Source organism: Nicotiana tabacum, chromosome 5 (genome assembly GCF_000715075.1).
Source record: "Nicotiana tabacum cultivar K326 chromosome 5, ASM71507v2, whole genome shotgun sequence".
NCBI classification, from domain to species: domain Eukaryota; kingdom Viridiplantae; phylum Streptophyta; class Magnoliopsida; order Solanales; family Solanaceae; genus Nicotiana; species Nicotiana tabacum.
The window spans coordinates 33499270-33522378 of NC_134084.1; the positions used below are offsets into that span (position 1 = coordinate 33499270).

The 23109-nt window shown below is 36.8% G+C and overlaps 1 protein-coding gene across 2 annotated transcripts; it reads right to left on the bottom strand.

Moving 5' to 3' along the window:
* Positions 1-10050: 10050 nt before the first annotated feature.
* On the bottom strand, positions 10051-19118 carry LOC107798300 (protein HIGH CHLOROPHYLL FLUORESCENCE PHENOTYPE 173, chloroplastic-like). Of its 2 annotated transcripts, XM_075253445.1 has the most exons (13): positions 18032-19118; positions 16696-16908; positions 15375-15579; positions 15101-15176; positions 14843-14978; positions 14620-14724; positions 13611-13691; positions 12014-12103; positions 11870-11935; positions 10860-10916; positions 10707-10784; positions 10587-10634; positions 10051-10389 (listed from the first exon to the last, which is right to left on the bottom strand). In XM_075253445.1, exons 1-13 carry the CDS (start codon positions 18605-18607, stop codon positions 10318-10320), a joined length of 1803 nt encoding a protein of 600 aa, XP_075109546.1. In that variant the 5' UTR covers positions 18608-19118; the 3' UTR covers positions 10051-10317. The 2 variants fall into 2 exon arrangements, with proteins under 2 accessions (XP_075109546.1, XP_075109547.1); XM_075253446.1 differs by lacking the exon at positions 10587-10634 and having other exon boundaries at positions 10051-10408; positions 10665-10784.
* Between the last annotated feature and the right edge of the window lie 3991 nt (positions 19119-23109).

Here is a 23109-nt window from a genome sequence, read left to right on the forward strand (position 1 = left end):
TGGAAAAAAATAATAAAAACTTTGGACATGCTTATATATGAATATCTATGCTATTTTGAAGATATTTTGCATATTGAAAATATAGAAAAAAATTGGGTATCTACAACTGCCCCTCTTTACCCGGGAATGATGAAGAGTTGTCGGGTAAAGATACGATGGCCAATTTTGACCGAGCAAAATGGTTTAAAGAGGTTAGGCCGCACCCTAGCTTCTGAGTTGCTTATATATCCCTGGTTTTATAGGAATCGGGCTGTATGTAGTTCAGGATCCAACGACGGAGTATACCGATGAAGCAATTTCAAGAACGAACGCAATATCTAGGGCTGGATGAGTGGACGATTTACGGGGATGGTTAGGTTTGGTATGGCTGAGAGAACTGGAGCAAGATCGCTCCTACTGGGGTAGCCATTGCTCGCCGGTTTACCCGTAATTAGAAACAATAAAAGCATATATTCTGCATAAATTTAAACATGATGCAAATTCCCGTTGGACCATGAGTGTTGTCTTCGGACGATGAAGATGATGTCCTTAGAACATGATGTCCTAGGCCATGAAGGGTATGATAAAGGATTCACAGGCCATGAAATGATGTTCTCGGGCTATGAGGATGGTGCCTCCGAACCATGATGCCTTTTAACGATGATATGCAAAAGATTGAGAGGGATCCTCAGGCGATGGCATGGTGTTCTCGGGCTATGAAGATGGTGCCTCCGAACAATGACGCCTTTGGATGACTTGGCGATATTTCAGCCCATGAAGGATGCAGTAGTATGACACGGGCCAGACAGGGCTTGCAAATTAAAAGGCAAAGCTTAGCCCATAAGAGAAGCAAGATAAATAGTGATTGGGATAGTGCTGCGTTTCAAAGAAAATGGGAGGCAAAACTTAGCCTCAGAAGGTAGAATGATAGCCTTACGCAAAGATGCGAATGCAGATAGAGGTAGAACTTAACCTCAGAAGGTAGAACGGTAGCCTTATGTAATGCAAATGCAGATGGAGACATCGTTTAGTCTCGGAAGGCAGAATGGTAGCCTTATGCAAGTTGCAAGGGGGAATATTAGCCTTATGCAATGCAGATGCAGATGCAGATGGAGACAACATTTAGTCTCGGAAGGCAGAATGGTAGCCTTATGCAAATTGAAAGGCAAAATAGTAGCCTTATGCAATGCAGATGAAGATGGAGACAACGTTTAGTCTCGAAAGGAAAAATGGTAGCCTTATGCAAATTGGAAGGCAGAATAGTAGCCTTATGCAATGCAGATGCAGATGGAGACAGACAGTAGAGTTTTCTTAGCTGATAGCAGATTGCGACGTTGTGATTACTGGGAGCATTATGATATACGGGACATCACTAGTGTGTGCTGATGGCTGATGTTGGCAAGTGCAACGGTTCTGAGAATCATATTTTGGACAATGTTCGTCCCGTGGGCGTATAGTATGTTTAATGATTTCGCAATACTAGTGCTTGCATCCAAAGAAAAATCATAAGTTTTGTAAGGGGGGAGGTTAGTTCGTATCCCCGTTGGCTTTTGCTTGACTCGATTGGCTTTGATATGGTGATATCGTCTGTATCATTGGGGTAGCGTTGCAAAACAAAGCAGTTTCAATAATAAACATGCATATGATTTTGTAAAAGTATGACATCAATATATAATTAAAAATAACTTTCAGATGAACCGACGACTGTGACGCAATTCAAGACATTGCAACCTCTCCTGCTACGGTATTTTGAGGGTCCTCCTCAAAATTCTACCCCAGTTTGATGGGTTGACATTTCTGACTGTTGCTCATGCGGCGATTGGCTGAAATTACTTCGGAATTTTGAGGTTCCTCCTCAAAATTCTGTCCCAGTTTCCAATTGTAGAAGGGGTGAAATTTTATTGATTTGTGACCGAACCCATAGGGATGCCTACGTATCCCCTCTTAAACGGGAATCAGGTCAGGCGTAGTTCAATTTACTTCATATAGCAAAGCATAAATATTACACATAGTAATACTTGACTGCATCGGAATTGATCGGCTTTGGCCAGACTTCTCTGTACATTTCTGCAAGTATGAGGGCTCCTCCTGTCAGAACCCGGTGAACGATGTATGGACCCTGCCAGGTTGGAGAGAACATCCCTTTGGCTTCATCTTGATGCGGAAAAATTTTCTTTAACACTAGCTGCCCCTGTGTGAACTGTCTTGGCTTGACTCTTTTGTTGATGGCCTTGGACATTCTGTTTTGATAGAGTTGACCATGGCAAACTGCATTCATTCTCTTTCTGTCTATAAGGGCTAGCTGCTCATAATGACTTTTTACCCATTCTGCGTCGTTGAGCTCAGCTTCTTGTATGATCCTTAGGGAAGGAATTTCTACCTCAGCGGGAATGACAGCCTCTGTACCGTAAATTAGCATATAGGGTGTTGCCCCGGTTGATGTGCGGACTGTGGTGTGATAACCCAGTAGATCAAATGATAACTTCTCGTGCCACTATTTATGCTTCTCTACCATTTTGCTCAATATCTTCTTGATATTCTTGTTGGCGGCTTCTACAGCTCCATTCATCTGAGGCCTGTAGGCTGTGGAATTTTTGTGTCTGATCTGGAAAGTCTCACACATAGCTTTCATCAAGTCACTGTTGAGGTTGGAGCCATTATCAATAATGATTGATTCTGGAATTTTGAATCGACAAACAATGCGGTCGCGGACGAAGTCTGCCACCACATTCTTAGTCACTACTTTGTAAGATGCTGCTTTGACCCATTTGGTAAAATAGTCGATGGCTACTAGGATAAACCTATGTCTGTTGGAAGCAGCAGGCTCGATTGGTCCAATAACGTCCATTCCCCAGGCGGCAAAAAGCCATGGTGAGCTTGTTGTGTTGAGCTCACTTGGAGGTACCTTTATCATATCTGCATGTATCTGATAATGGTGGCATTTTCGGACATACTGGATGCAGTCTGTTTCCATAGTCATCCAAAAGTAACCAGCCCTAAGTATCTTTTTTGCTAAGACAAAACCTTTCATATATGTCGGTCCCAACATGAATTTCCTCTAGCAGCTTGAATGCTTTCTTTGTGTCGACACATCTCAATAATCCCAAATCAGGAGCCCTCCTATATAGGATTCCTCTGATGTGAAAGAAGTTGTTGGACAATCTCCGAAGTGTGTGTTTCTAAGTAGGATTAGCAAGCTCCGGATACTCTCCTTTTGCCAAATATTCCTTGATATCATGAAACCAAGGTTTTCTGTATGCTTCTCTTTGACATGGGCACAGTAAACTGGCTAATTATGGATTTTCACTGGAATGGGATCAATGAAATTCTTTTCTGGATGCTGTATCATAGATGAGAGGGTAGCCAATGTATCGACGAACTCATTCTGGATTCTGGGAACATGCTGGAACTCCGTCTTCATGAACCTCTTTCTCAATTCCCGTACTTGATGCAGATACAGGAGTATCTTGGAGTTCTTGGTTGCCCATTCTCCTCGTACCTGATGTATAAGCAAGTCTGAATCTCCAATCACTAGTAGCTCTTGAATGTTCATGTCAATGGCCATTTTGAGTCCTAAGATGCAGGCTTCATACTCGGCCATATTGTTGGTGCATGGGAATCTAATTTTAGCAGATACGGGATAATGCTGACCCGTTTATGATATTAGGACTCCTCCTATGCCAACTCCTTTGACGTTTGCTGCTCTATCGAAGAACATTCTCCAACCGTCATAGGATTCCGCAATGTCTTCTCCTATGAATGATACCTCTTCATCAGGAAAATACGTCTTTAGGTGTTCGTATCCTCCATCCACGGGGTTTTTAGCAAGGTGGTCTGCTAGTGCCTGTCCCTTGACCGCTTTCTGAGTTACGTAAACAATGTCGAACTCACTCAACAGGATGTACCACTTGGCTAGCTTGCCTATGGGCATGGGCTTTTGAAAGATGTACTTCAAGGGATCCATCCTCGATATGAGATATGTAGTATATGTGCAAAAGTAATGTCTCGGCTTCTGAGCTACCCAAGTCAAAACACAACAGGTGCGTTCCAATAGAGAATACCATGACTCGTATGGGGTGAACTTCTTGCTGAGATAATAGATGGCTTATTGCTTCCTCCCCGTTTCATCATGCTTCCCTAGAACGCATCCGAAAACTCCATCCAACACTGCAAGGTAGAGTAATAAGGGTCTACCTGGCTCGGGCGGGACTAAGACTGTTGGTGTTGACATGTACTCCTTGATTCTGTCGAAGGCTTTTTAGCAGTCATCAGTCCATTTGGTAGCGGCGTCCTTCTTTAACATCTTAAAGATTGGCTCACAGATAACCATAGACTGTGCTATGAATCGGCTGATGTAGTTAAGTCTTCCCAAGAAACTCATCACATCCTTCTTGTTCCTTGGTGGTGGTAGTTCTTGAATGGCTTTGACTTTCAATGGATCCAGTTCTATTCCTTTGCGGCTCTCAATAAACCCAAGCAATTTCCTAGTAGGAACCCCAAATGCGCACTTTGCGGGGTTTAGTTTCAAGTTGTATCTCCGCAGTCTATTGAAGAACTTTCTCAGATCTTTTATGTGGTCAGTGGCTTTCTTGGATTTGATAATAATATCATCCACATATACCTCTATCTCCTTGTGTATCATATCGTGGAAGATGGTAGTCATGGCCCTCATGTAGGTGGCCCTTGCATTCTTCAGGCCAAATGACATCATCTTGTAACAGTATACTCCCCACGGCATAGTGGAAGCCGTATTCTTAGCATCTTCCTCATCCATCCAGATCTGATGATAACCAGCAAAGCAATTTACGAATGACTAAAACTCATGATTGGCGCAATTGTCAATCAGGATGTGTGTATTTGGTAAAGGGAAGTCATCTTTCGGACTGGCCCGGTTGAGATCCCGGTAGTCGACACAGACTCTGACCTTCCCATCCTTCTTTGGCACTGGCACAATATTGGCTAACCATGTCGGGTATTCTACTACCCTGAGAACCTTAGCTTTGATCTGCTTGGTGACTTCTTCCTTGATTTTCAAACTCATATCAGGTTTGAACTTTCTAAGCTTTTGCTTTACCGGTGGACACATTGGATCGGTTGGCAGTTTGTGAGCCACAATGGACGTACTTAGGCCAGTCATATCATCATATGACCAAGCGAATATGTCCTCATACTCCTTTAGAAATTATGTATATTCTTTCTTCTTTGATGGCGATAGGTGAATGCTGATTCGTGTTTCCTTGACATTTTTTGCATCTCCCAGGTTGATAATTTCGGTCTCGTCCAGGTTGGACTTAGGTCTGTTCTCAAAGTTCTCAACTTCTTTGACAATCTCTCAGATATGTCATCTTCCTCTGAATCAATGTCCATTTGTTGTGTTGTCTCATTGCTTGTCACTGTCATTGGTTCATCAAGACAAGTAAAAGTAATGCCCGAGGCACATCGGGCTTTGGTTGTCCTGATGGTCCAATTCTTGAGATGTGCCCCTCTGCTCACAGCTTGTAGGGAAGGGCCTTCCTCCCCCTCCTCCTTGAGAATAATGCAACAATCTATATAATTGTCCTCCAAAAACAAGTTTTTCACTGCTACAAGTGCTTCTTCTTCATCTGACCCATAAATAATGTCAGCCTGTTGGAAAGTCTGCTCCAGATGTGGTATTAGTTGCTCTAGTGGATATTAAGGACCACGCCATGGTGGCAACCCGTTATTGAATTCTTCACAGGTGTATTCATATCCCAAGCCAAAGGTAGTGCCATGTTTCATGAGTTTTATGGGTTTAGAGATTCCTTGGAGGTTCTTGCCGAGCCCTTTGCCAGGTTCGTACCCACTCCAACTTAGTATACTCTCGATTTTGCTATCCCACCATTTGTCTTTGTCGATAGCATTGACCCGCTTAATGTGGTGGTAAGTTTCTCCACCAAGCTTCCTTCTTCCCTCGATCGCCGGAATGGTCTGGCGACTGTATATAGGGTTGCTACCGTTGTTGTGAATGATCACTTCCTGGTGATTCCATTCAAACTTACTGCCTGATGCAGCGTTGATGCTACGGCCCTAGTATTATGAATCCATGGCCGTCCCAGTAGCAAGTTGTAAGATTCTAGTACATCTATCACTGGAAATCGACCTCAAACCAGATTGGTCCCATCTGTAAGCATAGAATAATCTCACCAATAGTGGACCTTTGAAAACCATCGAAGGCTTTCACATTGATTGCTCCCTCCTTTATCTCATGTAGCCCTTTACCCAACTTCTTGAGTGTTACCAGCGGACAAATGTTAACATTGGAACCTCCATCGATCAGGATTCTAGTGATGAAATAATCTTCGCATTGCACACTGCCCCGTTTCTTCTGCTCTAGCATGGCCGCGCTAAGGCCTCGCTTGGCTCACGCTAGAGTAGATTAGCTATTTATCTCTTCTTTTCTTTCTTCTTTCACATGTACTCAACTCCAATGAGCTAATTTCCTTGCTTTAATTTAGCTCCAAACACTGTCCTAAGTCCTCATAAGCACGACATGCTCCTGTAAAACATAAAATTCATAATTAGAGCCATTTTATCGTCATTTAACCTTCCTAGAACAGTGAAGCGTAGTCAAGTTGGGGCATAAATAGTCGTCAAACTACATGAATCTATCCTATTATCATAAATCATTGCGTAAAGGTAAATTATTTTCAAATATCGAAAGGGATCATTCTTTTTGGCACGGATTAAAGAGAAAAAAGGTTCACAAAAATTGAGACGGAGGGAGTAAGTTTCATTAAAATTTATGTTAATGATAATTAGATTAAGCTTTTGAGTTCTATTGTTACCTTTGTTTTATAAAATGAGAAATGTAATATTTCTAAAATCTTTATATTTCAAAATAGCACTTGTTAAATCTTTAAGGATTGAAATCTCATGTTGTTAATTGCTTAATATTACATGGGAAAGGATCTTATTTGATTTTATTCAAACGGTTTGGATTGACTATAAACGTTATGATTTGATAAAATATATACTTTGAGGCTATATAGTTATAAATCTATTTTTGGAGTATCAAATATTTTGGGAGTTATTTGTGTTCACCAAGATTGGCTTCGAATATATCGTGTTTGTCGTTATGAAACTACACGTGCCGCTGTAGGCGTAGATGGCCACTTTATGATATAGGCTACGGCAGAATATCCTCCTTGAGAGGGTGCTATTTTGTGATATTACTAGCATAGCTGAGTCAATTCATACGACACTGCGATGAGACGACCTGAACAAGTAGGTATATGATAATTGCCGCCACTAGATACATAATCTAGTTGACCTTCTTGTGTCGATGATGGTATAGTACTCCCATTGAAAGGTAAAAGATAATTTTATTATGTATATGCCTAAGGAGCTGAAAGTAATTTCAATGACTTAATGAAATTGAAATGATTTTGCATGATTTTTATTAGGATCATGGATTGATATAAATATTTTAAAAGTTTGTATGATGATTTGCATTTTACTAGTCTTTTCATTTAACATGATAAGGATATGAACTGGTGTCATAGTTTATCGCTTTATATAAAATGTTGGTTGCATATGATTTATAAAGCTTGTCCCGGGAACTCGAGTTAGAGAGAGTTTATGACACTTATTGAGTACTATGGTAGTGTACTCAACCCTCAGGGCCCCCTCTCCAGAGCCTCGCTTTCTTTACATGTTTTCAAGATAAGATGTAGCATGTGATAAGTGAATGAGGCTATGATGCCTCTCTTTCAAAGGAATATAGTGAGGCACCACTTCTATTTCGTGGTAGCTCTCGGGTTGATCTTACTTTCTTCCGGTTGGGGTTTGTCTCAAGTATTTATTCTATCCTTGTGTCATAGATATTTCATAGACGGTTATCATTATTTTGGGTTGTAATTGACAGTTATTTATATTACATGCATGAAAGATATTGTTATATTTATGTGTTTTCAATTATTGAAAATGGTGGATTTAAATATTATGTTTTATGTATGGTCTTAATCATTTAAAATAATTGTGTTTTCAAAATGGCGTCGACATGCATCTATTAGGTATATAGATGTGTATTCTTATACGGGTTGGTTCACCCGGGTTGAGTAGTATACCGGGTATCGATCATGCAGTTTTGGGTCATGTCATTAACGGTTGCTTCCGTGCTTAGTGCTATGCTATTGGAAAAAGTTAAATTCATAATAAATTGATTGATTATGAAATATATAAGCAATTACTAGTATAAATTGATTATTGCATTCAAATGTGATTGAATTATATGCATTATTAGTTTAAATTGGAACTCAAATTCAAATGATGCAAACTTAATAACATCTAACATAAATATAGATTTCAGGCAAAAATAAAGAAGCAATTAATTGAAAAAAGTTGCAAATATTAGCTTTCATTAAGTTTTAAATTCTTAAATTTAAAAATTTGATTACACTTTGCATCACCCCATAAAGTAGTCCTAAGAAACTATGTGTATTAAAAGATTTAATTACATCTAATAAATTTAAGAAGTACAAATTTTATAAATTTGTTAGTAGTTATTAACTATTACATCAAATATATTACTAATCCACTTGAAAATTAAGTTTGATGGATAAATTTCTGTTTCAAACTAATCATTACATGACTCAAGCGAGCCGATTGAGCTGAGTCGAGGCGAATCAACCGAGACCGAGCTTAATAGAATTGAGCTTCTATCGAACTTTGGTTGAGTCCAGTCAAACCTTGATCGAAATCAAGCCGAGTCAAGTTAAGTTTTTGATTTTAACCAAGCTAAGATGAGTTGAGCTAAAATACAAACGAGCTGAGCCTCAAACTGACTTGGCTCTTTGCTCAAGAAGCTTACGGTGTTTGGTTGATTATGTGCTATAAATTACTCGTAGAATAAATTTTCACATAACATAATACAACATTTGATTAAACGCATAATAAAAATAATTGGCATATGTAATATTTGGTTGGAGGTATTAAATAATATATTAAATTATACAGTAATCTATGTATCGTTTATACGGGATGAATGTGAAATAAGACAATGTGCATTAACAATTCAGGGATTAAACTATATTTAAATGGAAAAAATACCCTTAACTAAGTAATTCTTGTCCATTGAACTAGCTGATGTAAATACATACAATTGGTTATAAAAATTTGTACTCCAACAGAAAACATTATCAATGTGTACAAGTATAACTCAAAGTAAATAGAACTCACGCTTTAGAATGAAATCTTGTGGAATAATACTGCATACTTTCCTAGATATAACCTAAATTAATATTTTGCTGCAAATGATGTCCATATACCTGATCCGTTCTAAATTGCTGGCACAAGGTTATCCATCTATGAGATGGTGTTTACTTTTGTTCTTTTTTGGGATATTTAAACATGTCAAAGATATTTAATACATTGAAATATTATATAATATCCTCTGCAAGTAAAGTAAGCATTCTTAGCTGCAGTTGCCTATCTATATTTTTGGCTTCTGTTTGCAGTGGATTATTCGCAAAATTTGAGTGGCATTATCTCGTATTATGTTTCTTTGTGGATCTCTAGCTATCCAGCTTTGGCTTTTCTCCTTGAGTGAGCCATCAAATAAAGTAAACTGAGCTTGGCATTATCTTTCTGCAATTTATCTTCTCCTCAAACAGTTACTTGGACTCCTATCTAGTTTCGCCTTAGTATCACGAGTGTGCTTGAAAAATACTTAACCACATTCAGTATTTTACATCAAAACAAGCAGTTTGAAGCTTAAGAGTCAAATATTAATTAAAGTGAAAATGCATCACTTAACCATGGTTCGGTGATGAAGGTTGATTGCATGATAGGAGTACATGTTGAACATCGAGTGCACATAAGTTTTTTGCAACGTGCTCCAACTGGGCCTAGATGGGGCTATGTTAACTGGAAAACAGCAGTCCAAAAACCATGGTTCCAGATGAATACATGGAGAATCATCCCTGGTTTCTCTTTTCTTTTCTTTCTTTCCCCTTGGTGGAGAATTCAGCTGAAGACATTGTAGTTTAATTTTTTTTCTAATTCCATTTTCGAAGAAAAACAAAAGAGAAAGATGAACACGTTGGACTGCTATTCGCTTTAGTAACTAGTGATCTCCAGTCATCTTAAACAAAATAACTTTATGACAGTGCTTGCTTTTAATATTTAATATATACACGGCCATCAGTAAACAAAAAAATACTATTGCCATATACATAAATATATATGTACACATATATTTGAGAACTGATACAGACAGAAAATATTCCTCATAGTCAAAAAGATCTTGGTAAGTCTCGCAGCAATACCTTCTGTTAGAGATTGAATGAAGATTGTAACTTGAACAAACTTCGAGCAGGATCATGTGTTTTTCTCCAGTACTGAGAGTGCTGGTGTTAAATAGTTGTTTGCTTTGTCAGGTAAATGTGCAACCTGCAATGTATATAAGAAACTAAAATGAGAAACAAGATATTATTGGTAGAAGGACAAATTCATCCAGAAAGTGAAGTAAATGCTGTACGATATTTTGCCTTAGATTTTTCAATTGAACCAGACCCCACTTGTGGGACTACACTGGGTATGTCGTCGAAATTTTTCAATTGATAAAATCTGTTAATTAAAGGCCTTACCAGCTCGTACAGCTCCTTCCCGGGTTCAGCTACGTATTCATAACATACCTAGATAAGGGAAAAAAGGTAATTAGCCACTTTTTCAAACTGTGCCATTAAAACAAATAGAGTGTTCCTCACATCAAAGCTCTTGTTTCTGGCTGTCGAATCATGCAATGCCTTCACACATATGTCAGCCACATCAGCACAACTGATTCCCTGCATTTACCCTTACGAAATGTAAGCTCAATTGTAAGTGCAGTAGTACTCTTATGAGTACAGTATGACTCTTACCTGAGATATACGATTTCCTTGATCGAATATGAGCGCACGTTGACCACCTGGTTCTTCCTGCAGGAACCAATCGTTAAAAATCTTCACATTTTGCTATAATATAATATTTTGGGTGGTAGGTCTCTCATTACTTTAAATAGAATTTGAAATAATTTATGGTACAACTGCTAAATCGAGCCCCTGCTTCCTTTAGCATCTGATTAGTGGAATACCGCATTATTTGGCAGCTAGGGGTGGCAAACTGGCGGGTCGGGTCGGATATGAGCGGGTCAAAACAGGTAATTTAAATACGGATAAGTTATCCGATTCAACCCGTATTTGAGACGGATAAAAAACGGGTTTATCCGGCGGATAATATGGATATCCATATTATCCATGACTTCTTAAATATGATCACTTATGAGAGAATTCCTAGCCTTCCAAACTTGAGGAACCCCAATTTGAGGCTTTACAAATGTAAAAGTTAAACACATTAGTTATCCCTTTGGTTAACCATTTTCTAAGTGGATAATATGGTTCTTTATTCATATTCGACCCGTTTTTAAATGGTTCATAATCCAGTGGATAATATGGGTGGATAACTGTTTTCTTTTAACCATTTTGCCACCTCTATTGGCAGCCGCTACGCAGAACTACCCATAGAAATACATCTTTACCACCACACTGACAACTAATTCCATCCTACTCTAACTCTTTGCATTTGATTTATCTTTCAATGAACTTTAGAGCATTGTTCTTAAGCAACAGATTAACACTTGTTCTGACAGATAAGGAGAAAGAACACTTCTTGCTCTCCCACTCAAAGCCTTGATACAACCTATCGACAAACCATATGTGATGTAAGATTAAATGGCGTAAATGGGGTACAAAATTCTGAGCAAAGCAAAAGCTGATTCAAATTCGCCTTATTGCTCAAGGTCAATCCTAAAGTTAACCAGAAGCCAATCATTGACTCGCTATTTCCAGTTCAAAGTGAATACCAATACATGAACAATAGGAAAACAATTTACCATCAGGGGACCTGGGCGAATTATTGTGTATCCAAGGCCAGACCTCCTTAATGAATCTTCACCGGCCTAGAAAATTTCAAAAAACCAGGGAATCAGTTTTAATCCAAGAAAACTAATGAAGGAAGATTTTGAAGAAGAGCTCACCCTCTTGGCTCGCAAAACTTGCTCCCGTCTTGTAGGCTCTATTCCCGACCCCGTACATGATACTAAGACAAAGTCAGTTTCTTGCCCAGTCTGCAAATTTTACAATCCCTTTGGCAATGAGTAGATAGTCCAACATAATTCTTGTATCAAACAAATGATTCTTCAACCAAATCAGCATTTTAAATAACTGATGAAAAAAAAAGAAGCAATAGCATAATCCGAAAACACGATTATTTTCTGTACAAACCTTTTACTTATATCCAAACAGCGAAAAGATCTATAAGTTGTATCCCACCAACTACTAAGTCACCTAAAATCTGCAGTCAGTGCTTCAACACACAAATGTCACAAGGTTTAGAACTTTTCTGTCGGTGGGCATAATGGTAGTATCTGGGCCAACTTGCGCATCTTTACGATTTAAAACTTAAAAGTATTATACTGAATCCAGAGCTATGTCTTAAAATTCCTCCCAGTATCTTTTGAGCAGACAACCACATAAGAAACGTAAAGATTGGTCAGAAAATGCCAGGTAGGAGCGATAAAAAGAATTGGTTGAAGGATGAAATAATAACAAGCAGACCACTTCTGTGAAAGTAAACCCCTATCCACACCCCTTCCCTACAAAAAGAAAGCTCTCTGTGAGTGTGAGTGTGTGTGTGTGTGTGTGTGTGAGAGAGAGAGAGAGAGAGCTCCACCACTACTGGTTATTCCTGTTCCAATATGCATGCAAGGGCAATTGATATGAATTCTATGTAAGCATGAGAGAGAGAGAGAGAGAGAGAACTAGCTTCACCACTACTGGTTATTCCTGTTCCAATATGCATGCAAGGGCAATTGATATGAATTCTATGTAAGCATAACCTCCAATCAAGGCTTGCTAAAATGGCAAACTTGTGGCACCAAGATCTAGAGTTTTACCACAATGGTGTACTTGTTACTTTGGTTGCTACTTAAGCATACATAAAAATGTTTCGAGTGAGAAGTAGAATCATAGAATACTACACCAAAAACACGTCACTTCTCGAAAAAAGAGAACAACTATTCTCTTTTACATTGACAAAGACCTGCCACAGTAATGAACATAGAGCTAGATGGAGATTAAAGTTATCTATCACATAAATGGGGAAATGAGCAGCTCGAAGAAGGAAGACTGAGTGGTCCCTGGCTTCAGTATTGGTCAGGACATGGCGGCTAGCAGATAATAATAGGTTGATTGAATGCACTAATCACCAATGACCATCAATTTGAGAGTGGGACTCAAATTAACTCTTGGGAATCAATAATTTTAGCATGTTAATTACATGCATTTTAAGTTTATCCAAGAACTAGGACATTTCACAGGTTGAACCAAATTGACCGGAACTCCAAACTTTTGCGGCCAACTGAGGTAAATATAGAAAATAAAGCTGAAAGTAGAATGGAGTACTTTTATCAGGAACTCTCTAGACTGTAAATTATCTTGAAGATACTAAAACAGTTACCAGTCAAATTCCTTTCAGCTCATAGATTATGACTGTTATATGCAGATCATAAGCAAAAACAGGAAGAAACGGAAGTATCACATTATGTTGTTGCACAAACAGACAACTGAACTTACAGGCAAAGCTTTAATATATTCCATAATTAGCTGAAAGCTTCTCAAATCTTGGTTCACCCCGCTAGGTCCATCACTTGGCCTCTGTAGCAAATGACAATACGGTTAGATAGTGATCAGGGATAGTAGAATGCCGATAAAAAACAGAGTGATCAGCTTGCAGATATTTCCACCAAGTCCCTCACTAGTCCTCGTATTAGTTACATATGTAACAAGCTCAGTACATATAATTAATATGCACCGCTTGAGGGGGAGTGTTAGGTAGTTAGTAGTTGTATAAATAAGTATGGTCCCACATGGAATAGGATTAGTGTATGTATTATGTATTGTTATAAATAAGGGTCCTTGTATTATAGTTAAAGACATCAATAATATAATTCTACTTGTATTATATTCTCACAGATACCAAGTATCAGCAACTAGCACCGGAAAATAGTTGGATTCTACTTTGAAATAACAACAACAACCCAGTAAAATCTCAAGTGGGGTCTGGGGAGGGTAGTGTGAATTCTACTTTGAAATGTTACAAGGATTTATGTCAGAGTATGCTTAAGGTATCTATCCTAGAGGCTAGAGCAGGGCTTTTGCAGGTAGGACAATGAATTTTGTTATCAGGATTGGATCTTCTAGTGAAAATAGCTCTTTTTCCTTAACAAAATTGGTCAAATACTTCAACAAAGAAAAAAGATTTAAGTGCTTTAGCAATAAATATAATTTGTTTCCCTACATAAACAAACAAGAATTATTGAAATGACTCCTCAATTATCCATATATATTCATCAAGCCTGGTCTATTTGATCTATTTTTTTATTTCAAGATTTTGCTCCTGCTCTGTACTTAAATAATGTGGAGTGGACTCGAGTGTATATGCAGTTTGATTCATATACAAAAAGAACATTTGGCATTCCAGAAATATGGTAACCCTAATATAACATAAAAGAAACAGTTAAAACTTTCAAAGAAATGAAAATGGCAACAATGATAAAGGGAATGCTTCAGGTTGAGGGCAGACCTGTCTTCTAGGCTCAAAGCGTATGGTCAATGTATGAACAAGGAACGGATCCAGTGGGGGATCGTCTGGACTCACCGGCCGAAACGAGGAAAATGGAACTCTCACCTGTGAAAACATGTGCATATGCAAAAACATTAGAATAAAAACTAAAGTATTAATAGAATTCATACTGGAGGCATTACTCAATTAATAATTTTCCTCCACTCCATAAATCCGAGCTCACCCTGCAAAATCCTGCTTTTGTGCTAATTCTGGCAAAATACAGTTTGCTTTGGGTTGTATCTGCTGAAGGACCAGCTTCAAGAATTACAACATAAGATCTCCCATTCCCACCAACAGAGAATACTAGACCCTCATACCTAAGAATCAAAATATCAATATTGACACAAGTATAAGCAGTGAGCATAAATCAACAACTGGGAAAAATAGCATCGTGTCGGAGTAAAAAGGAAAAAGAAAAATTGACATTGATAGTAAATACCTGTCAAGAGTGTAACCTAAAGGAAGTGACAGTTTTCTTGACAATTCAACATAGCCTCCTCTTGTGAAAACATATCCTTGGATGAGCCAAGAGAAAGAAAACTTAGATAACAGGGATCAAAAGTTTGCATTGCTGAAATTCAATATTTCACAAACATACTCAAACTCGTCTTACTTAGCACAACATTGCAATAAATGAGACTACAAGCCCCTAAATGTGTTCACAAAACAAAGTATACATGTTTTCAAGACCTGAGATCATATTTCCTGGTTACCTGAAAAAATAGCCTCTCCTCTTTCAGTAAACTCAAACGTAGCATCCATTCCTCCATCATACTTAGAAGCAACCACATCCTGGAAATATGTCCCTTGACGGACTTCCCACCCGTTCAATGAATCTTCAGACTTGAATTTTGCAATTAAAAGCTTGCTTTTGCTACTCTTCCCGGCACGTTGCTGTGCTAGTTTATTATTGTAGTCCTACAATTTTTGAAACAAAATGTATACACAGATTACAGACTGATCATTTCAACAAGGGAAGTATTTGGAAATGCACACATAATAGTTGCCCGAGATTAACTACATTTTCCCTTTTGTTTTCAAAGGTCTAGTATTTCTTTCCCTCCATGTGACCCACCAAACTACTGCTGGGATATACTTCCAAATGTTACCGAACGCTTTATGAATATCTCGTTTGTGCCATGAGAAGAGAAAGTCACTGTAAAGTGGTTTTTGGATGTACTTTTGTCCAGCTTTATCTTAAAGCTGGCCCTGTTATACATCAACAATATTCTTAAAGCTGCCTATACAAAAAAATACAAAAAAATAAAAATAAAAATAAAATAAAAAATAAATTGTTGCCCTAGATTGTAATTGGATCTCAGTTGTGTATGCTAAATATCAATGCAGGAATTTAAAGCATTTCTGAGGAAGCAGTTCAACTTGTTAGTTAAAGAAAAAGTACACCAATGGTCCAGTTAACTAAGAAAAGATAATTCTGACCATTAATGAAGCAAAAGCAAATCATCAAAATATTACGGGGAAATGACAATCTATAATTTCACTACATTCCTAGCACAAACTTAGTTCTTTTTCCTGAAAGTAAATCTGTTATACAGAATTCAGAGGCAAGTTCTTCATCAGATTCGACTAGTTAATTATGGATATCGATATTACTAGATAAAAATATCTTTGTTAAGATGTGTCAATTTACTATATGATAACTTGTCCTTATCTGATATCACTCTGATATTCCAGTACAAGTATCTCGTCTAAATGGTGTCAATTGAAGGACGATTATCTTATGGGGTGGATGTCTACATTTCCATCTAATCGAGATACATATGGATATACAAGAAAATTCACATCGTTTAATGCCAAGAAGATATGTTAATTGACTCTGCTTGATTAGCACTAGCAGTATTACAACAAGCATCTTATGCAGCATATTCAAAGGAAAATGTTGCCATTCAAACTACTGTCAGACATCAACTCAACTATTGGGAGATAGAATGAGCGCTATAGGACAACATGGAAAAGTAATTAGTATAACCTCGCCAAAATGGACCAAACAAGATAGTGGACGGAAACTAATACCTGCAAGGCTTTGGTTAGATTGTAAACCCCTTGATGATCAACTCTGATGAGATCCCCCGTGATTGAAGAACGAGCAGTGGCACAATAGATGATTTTGCTGCAGCCTTGCACTGCATCTTTTAGACTAGAAGGATCACCAACGTCCCCTGTCACCAACTCCACGGATCTTGGTAGCATGTCAACCACATCCGGATCAGCTTTCCTTACTAAAGCCTGCTTGGGAATGTAAAACAAATGCAAGTGATGACTTCTATCTCAGCCGGATATCAAGTAAAGTTATTCAACAGGAAAAAGGAAATTATATAGATAAATGGAGGAGCACCATCCAAAGGTGGATTTAGGATTTAAAGGCCCTGGATTCCTAAAATATATACGTCTAAAATTACGAGTCAATTCCAAACTAGTTCAGGTCAGCTATATGAATCCTCTATATCCTTTCCACTACTCTATTCTCTAAATTTCACACTTATCCCTACACTGTCATAAAACCAATAAAATTCAATAAACTCCTGTCAAATACCAGTCAAATGTAATTGTCTGAATAACAACTAACGTCAGTAACCTTAATTCCAACTCGCTAGCATCACCTATACATATCTGAAATAGTTTAATTAGACTTTCTATATGCACATGCATAGTCCAACTCCGCGATACTGGTGCATTTGCAACCTGCTAATTATATGCTAAATCAGCCTCTAGCCACACGTAAATGACAATAGTTGGAAGGAGGAGAAACTCAAAGGCGGATGTAGAGTATACTAATGGGTTTATCCGAACCCAGTAGCCTTGGCTTAGATAGACGGGGCCAGGATTTGAATCTTATGGGTTTCAGATTGTAATCCTTTTAAGTTACTTAGTTCTAAATTAATAATGCGTACATATTCAATAAAATTCTTAAGACAAATATATGGTTTGAACAAATGCTAGTAGTTTCGGCCGAACTCGTATCCCACACTGTGACTCCATCCCTGACCTGTATATATTTTAAGAAATCCACCGAAAAAGTACAAACAATAGATTTTGAACCTAGTAAATCAGATGGGCTGTGGTAGAATCCTGAACTCGAACCTATATTGCTCAAGTTCCAGTTTCGCCTTTGCAGAAACTATATGCAATTACTAAACGAACTTACCTTCAATACACTGATAAAATGAAAGAACCTAACAGATAACTAACTACATGTAACTATCCAAAAAAAGCGACATTACGAAACTAGAAATAGAGCAATTACCTGCTAAATATGCTACAGTGTAAAAATTCTTTACAAAAAGAAATATATATAGAGAGAGAGCAATAGGGCCAAAAGTAAATTGGAGGATGTAATCGAGAAATGGACCTTGACAGTGTAACCCCTAAGCATGAGTTTGCGCACAACAATTCTACCAACACGGCTAGTAGCACCAACAACGAGCACAGTAGTATTCTGAGCACCAGGAATTGCAAATTCACACATGGGCCCACCTTCCCTAATAAGCAGAGTACTCTCATCATCAGAACGGATTGTTCTCGAAATCTGCCCTAATCCCGAAAACTTACGCCACACTTCATCGAACATTTGACGCGAACGTCTCCCTAATCCTACTGGGTTCACATCATCCAATCTCTTTATAACTGAAACAGAAGATGACTGTAACTCTTGTTGTTGCTCTTGCTCTGGCTCCGGCTCCGGCTCCGGCTCTTGCTTTAGCTCTTCCCTTTCAATTACTACTTTCTTTTTCTTCTTCTTATTTTTCTTTTCGTTTTCAGTTTCAGGACTTGACGATGATGAAGTTGCTCGTGAAATAAAAGAAGTGTTAGCACAAGTTGTCCATATTGGATTTGGTAGTGAATTGGGTTTTCTCCATATTGAATTGTAAGGATTGTTGTTGTTGCTAAATGCTACTGGACTGAATGTTGCAGTAGTAGCACTCATTTGAAAAAAGAAAACAAAAATCTTACACAAAATTTGGTGCTCAATTGGTTTTTTGCAGAGCAAGTGATGAAATTGAGAATTTCAGAGGAGAATTTTGTTATTGAAATTAATCAGATCAACCAAATCAGCAGTGAAAGTGACAGACGAAAATTTCCACCACATAAATGGTGGCAAATGGCAAAGTGAATAAAGCAGTGATATTGTGATCAACCCGCCACGAAAACTAGAGTATTTTATCGTATGGGCAGTGAAGAAAATGTAGAAGCAGCGTGTGCCACGTAGACATACTCGTTTCCTTAGATTCTCATTTTGGCAAGTTGGTGTTTTTTTTCTTTTTTAAAAAATTAAATCAACGCATTGGAAAAAGTTTTATTTTTAAAAAAAAAATGAAAGAAAAACTTATTCCATTTATTTTATTTTTTTGCAATAATAAGAAAATTTCTCTAATAGAAATGACATATACTTCGCCTAAAACTTTACTCGAATTTTATTGACTTTCTATATGAGATTCAAGTGACATATACTTCGCCTGAAAATTTTACTATAGCCAGGTCAAAGAGTTCATTGGTTTCCCTCCTTAGGATTTGGATAATGTTAGGTAAGGCCAAATATTATCTTTAGTGGACTGAAATCCTACAACTAATATATTCCTTGTTGGCAGCAGAGAGTTCTTTGGTTCCACCTCAGGAATTGGATAATGTGAAATAATGGGAGTTTCTAAAAATAAATTTTTATTTTTAACATATCAAAAGAAGATAATTTCTTTTTTTTGTTATACCCACAATATTAATTACTCATTCCAAATCATTTTCTCAAATACATTAAAAATATGCATCAATTAATAAGGGCATCGTGGTAAATTATGCACTTCATTTATTATTTCTTAAGGAATGTGCAAAATCTATAGTGGACAAGAAAAAGTAAATGGGGAGAGCAGCTTATAAGCTAAAAGTCATAAGTTGGTTATACCTAACTTTTAACTTTTGGTTTATTTTTGTACTTTCCATATCTAAAAGTAAGTGTTTTAAGCACTTTTTATCATTGTCAAACACCGCAAAAACGAAAAAAGTGCTTAAAATCCAATAAATACTTAAAATAAGCCAATTTAAACACCTCTTAATCGGAGGCCTAGAGGTGTAATAGTAAATAGTAAAGGAAATTGCAATATTTGATAATTATATTTCGTGTTTTTACGGGCTTGCAGTGCATATAAATGGGCATAATTAAGAAGCTATAACTTTCCTTTGTATATTCCTTTATTCAGTCAATAGTCATGCAAGTTAATATTCCAGTAGATCCCTCAAATTTTTTCGTGCAAACGAGTTTGAATTTTAATTTTATTTTTAAAAAAAATGTTAAAAATATACTCTTACACCCCATAGCCATTTTTGAAAATACTCCTTTTATCTTGTTTGTAAATATATCTCCGACATTTTGTGTAATGATGTGTAAAAGGTGTCTTGCTCTTCATTAGGTGTGTACATAGGCCGAGTTAGTTCAGATTTTTTAACTACTAAACCAAGTCAATTGTCTCGGATTTTTAGATGTGTAAACCAAACCGAACCAACAAAAGTTGGATTTTTCAATCTCGATTTTTCTCGGGTTTTTCAATTTTCTCGGGATTTTTGGGTTTTTTTGGATAAAATCTTCATAGCATAAAATATATAATTTGTGCTCTAATATTTCTTAGGTCCTAGTAGAATAAAACTACATAGTAATATGTTTTCCAAGAAAATAATATAAAATAATGTGAGATGAGTCATGATTATACTAAAATACTCAACAAGTCACATAAAATAAATATTGCTAATTAAGAACCCATAATGAAAATAAACATAATCTAAAATTACTAAGTGGTCATGCTAAAATAAATACTAAGTATTAGTTACCTGACTAAATAATAATAAAAATAAGTTATGCATTTTTACTATCTAAACCAATGCAATACTAAAAGAATAAATATACAATACTATTGTCATTCCTACTTCCTAGTATTGATCGATTTATTTTTAGCATTAGTATTGATTTGATTTTCCTTTGGGCTTTATTTGAGTTACTAACTTTTATGGGCTATAAAACATATTTGACCATTTAAAAATTCTAAGTTCTAGCTTGAAATAATACAAGTTTAAATAAAATTTTGTAAAATTACATTACAATAATTATTTTTATGTATAAAATATTTTTAAAACTTGTATACATGTAATGTCAAGTTGCTTTGATTTCGGTTTGACTTTTTCCAGTTAAAACCAAACCAAATCAATTATGGTCGGGTTTTTTCTCTAACACCAAATCAAATCAAACCAAACCATAATTGAGTTTTTTCTCGATTTGACTCGAATTATCGATTTGGTGCGGTTTATCGGTTTCCTTCATACACCCCTACTCTTCATTAGTCCCTTTCGTTTTGACTTTTGAGTCGCTTATACTTGTTCAATGCACTACAAGTTTTCCACGGAATGGTCGGTTTACTATAATAGGCTTTTGCATATATTAACCTCCGTAAATAAACTGCGTTTAGGTACTCATTATTTTAATATTGACAGGTTTTAGATTGACATTGGTTAGATTTTACAAGACATTTGGGCACAAAATTATGCTCTTAGCAAATGTTTGTGAAATTATAGGTTGTAGAGCGATTGTGTTGGCATCCTTCCTAATAAATACTTATATGTACTCCATGTTTATATCAAACCAATAGATGCATGATGTATGAGATGCGTTCGCCCATTAGTTTATATCAATTAATCATGATTTTCGCTGGGGTAAGTTGATATAATTTGGCGTAAACACTAGTTATGATAAGTATTTACCTTCCTTGTGTGTCGATTCAAGAAAGGTTGATGTGTATGCTCACCCTTGAGCAGTTGAGCTTTCTCTTAACATACTAAAGATCCTCGAGTTTGAGTTGGCCGACTTAAATTGTTTGTTCTCCTTAAACACTCAACTCTTCTTGATCATTTCTCTTTCTAATCCTCTTATTTAATCAGGACTCATATTACAACAATACGTCAACTCTTTTGAGCTCAAATGAATTTGACGCTAGTGTATTATATATTAGTCTAGCTCGCTGCGCGTGGTCAATCATAGATTGTCTTGACTTACACGACTTGTGGTGTTTGGGTTGGCAGTTATAGAAGCCCAAGTGCAGTTGTGGTACACCAATTGCAGTTACTTTAGTTTTTATATAGATAAATAAGTCGAGTCTACCTGTATTTCTTAGGTCGTTTTTATAATTTTACATTGAATATATAAAGGGTACCAGAAACCTCCAAATGCATATTTTTTCATTGATTGGAAATAGAAATTCACTTTCTCTCTCGACATTCTCTCTTTCTTCTTCAAACCTTAGTTCACTTTTATAAGATTTTGGATGAATTTATAAACTTCACATGGTATTAGAGTAGAAAATGGATAGCTCTTATTGTCTGCCTAATCGGACAATGAACGAAGCATAAAATGCCAAATGAAGTTGACTAGTCTGCTGAAATTTCTGCAGCAAAAATGAAATCTTTTCAACTACATACTATAATAAGAAGCATATGACCCGTTTTATCATAATTTTATAGTTTTTAAAAGGTAACTTAGTTTTTTCACAAATTGCATACAATTAGGGATTAAAGGATTTCACACGCAATTGAAGCAACGATTGAAGGGAAGGACTAGAGTTAAAGAAGAACTAGGGAAAGGAAAGGATAGCTGAATCTGGGACTATTGTCCAGATCAGGCTATAGAGAAGACCAATAATTAGATATTACTTGGTAAATAAAATTGTTTAGTTACAAAAAAAAAAGATTTCAAACGCTAGCTAATAACTTAATTAATACTACCGTCATCAGCGCCACTCAACTCGACTTCTTTACAAGATTAGTGTTTGTAACTTCAACTCTAAATTCAAATTTTTAGAAGTAATTTGATATCTTAATTGCAGGATTCCAACAAAGAATTCGAGAATTGAGCAGCTGAGCTAGGAGTTTTGCGGAGAAACTCGAAGATCACAGTTTATGAAGTGAAGAAATTGTAATTGAGAGAAATAGAGGGTTGACAGAGAAATTATAGTTGTATTTCATTGATGATTGTAAAATGATACATTGTAATCCTTTTATGAATGAATATATGAATCGTTCCGGAAGATTCTTATTCCCAACTAACTAACTACCCTTAACTAACTTTCTAATCTCAGCTGACTTGGACTTAACTAACTAGTGCATTAGCTGAGCTGGAGCTCCAATTCGAGCTAGTTGCGATCATGTTAAATTTCGCATATCAATACCCCCCCCCCACACACACACACACACACGAAAGATCCTTGACCACAAGGATCAAAGTGAGAGAACCTGATCTTTAGTGCATTAAAAAATTTCCCATGTAGCATAATTTGTAAGTAACCCTGTCCACTTAACCAGGACTTGAGTCACAACTTTAATTTTTTTTCACCATTCGTCTTTCTAAAATAGACTCTGTATTGGGACAATGTGGCCTAAAAATATCTGTACTGGGGG

What these genes read in the sequence shown, in the direction of transcription:
- LOC107798300 (XM_075253445.1), bottom strand. Translation starts at nt 18,607, where the DNA reads ATGAGTGCTACTACTGCAACATTCAGTCCAGTAGCATTTAGCAACAAC. An exon ending in TTCGCCCAGGTCCCCTGATG is followed by an intron (nt 10,917 to 11,869) that starts GTAAATTGTTTT and finishes TGGTTCCTGCAG; the next exon opens with GAAGAACCAGGTGGTCAACG. An exon ending in GGAAGGAGCTGTACGAGCTG is followed by an intron (nt 10,390 to 10,586) that starts GTAAGGCCTTTA and finishes TATACATTGCAG; the next exon opens with GTTGCACATTTACCTGACAA.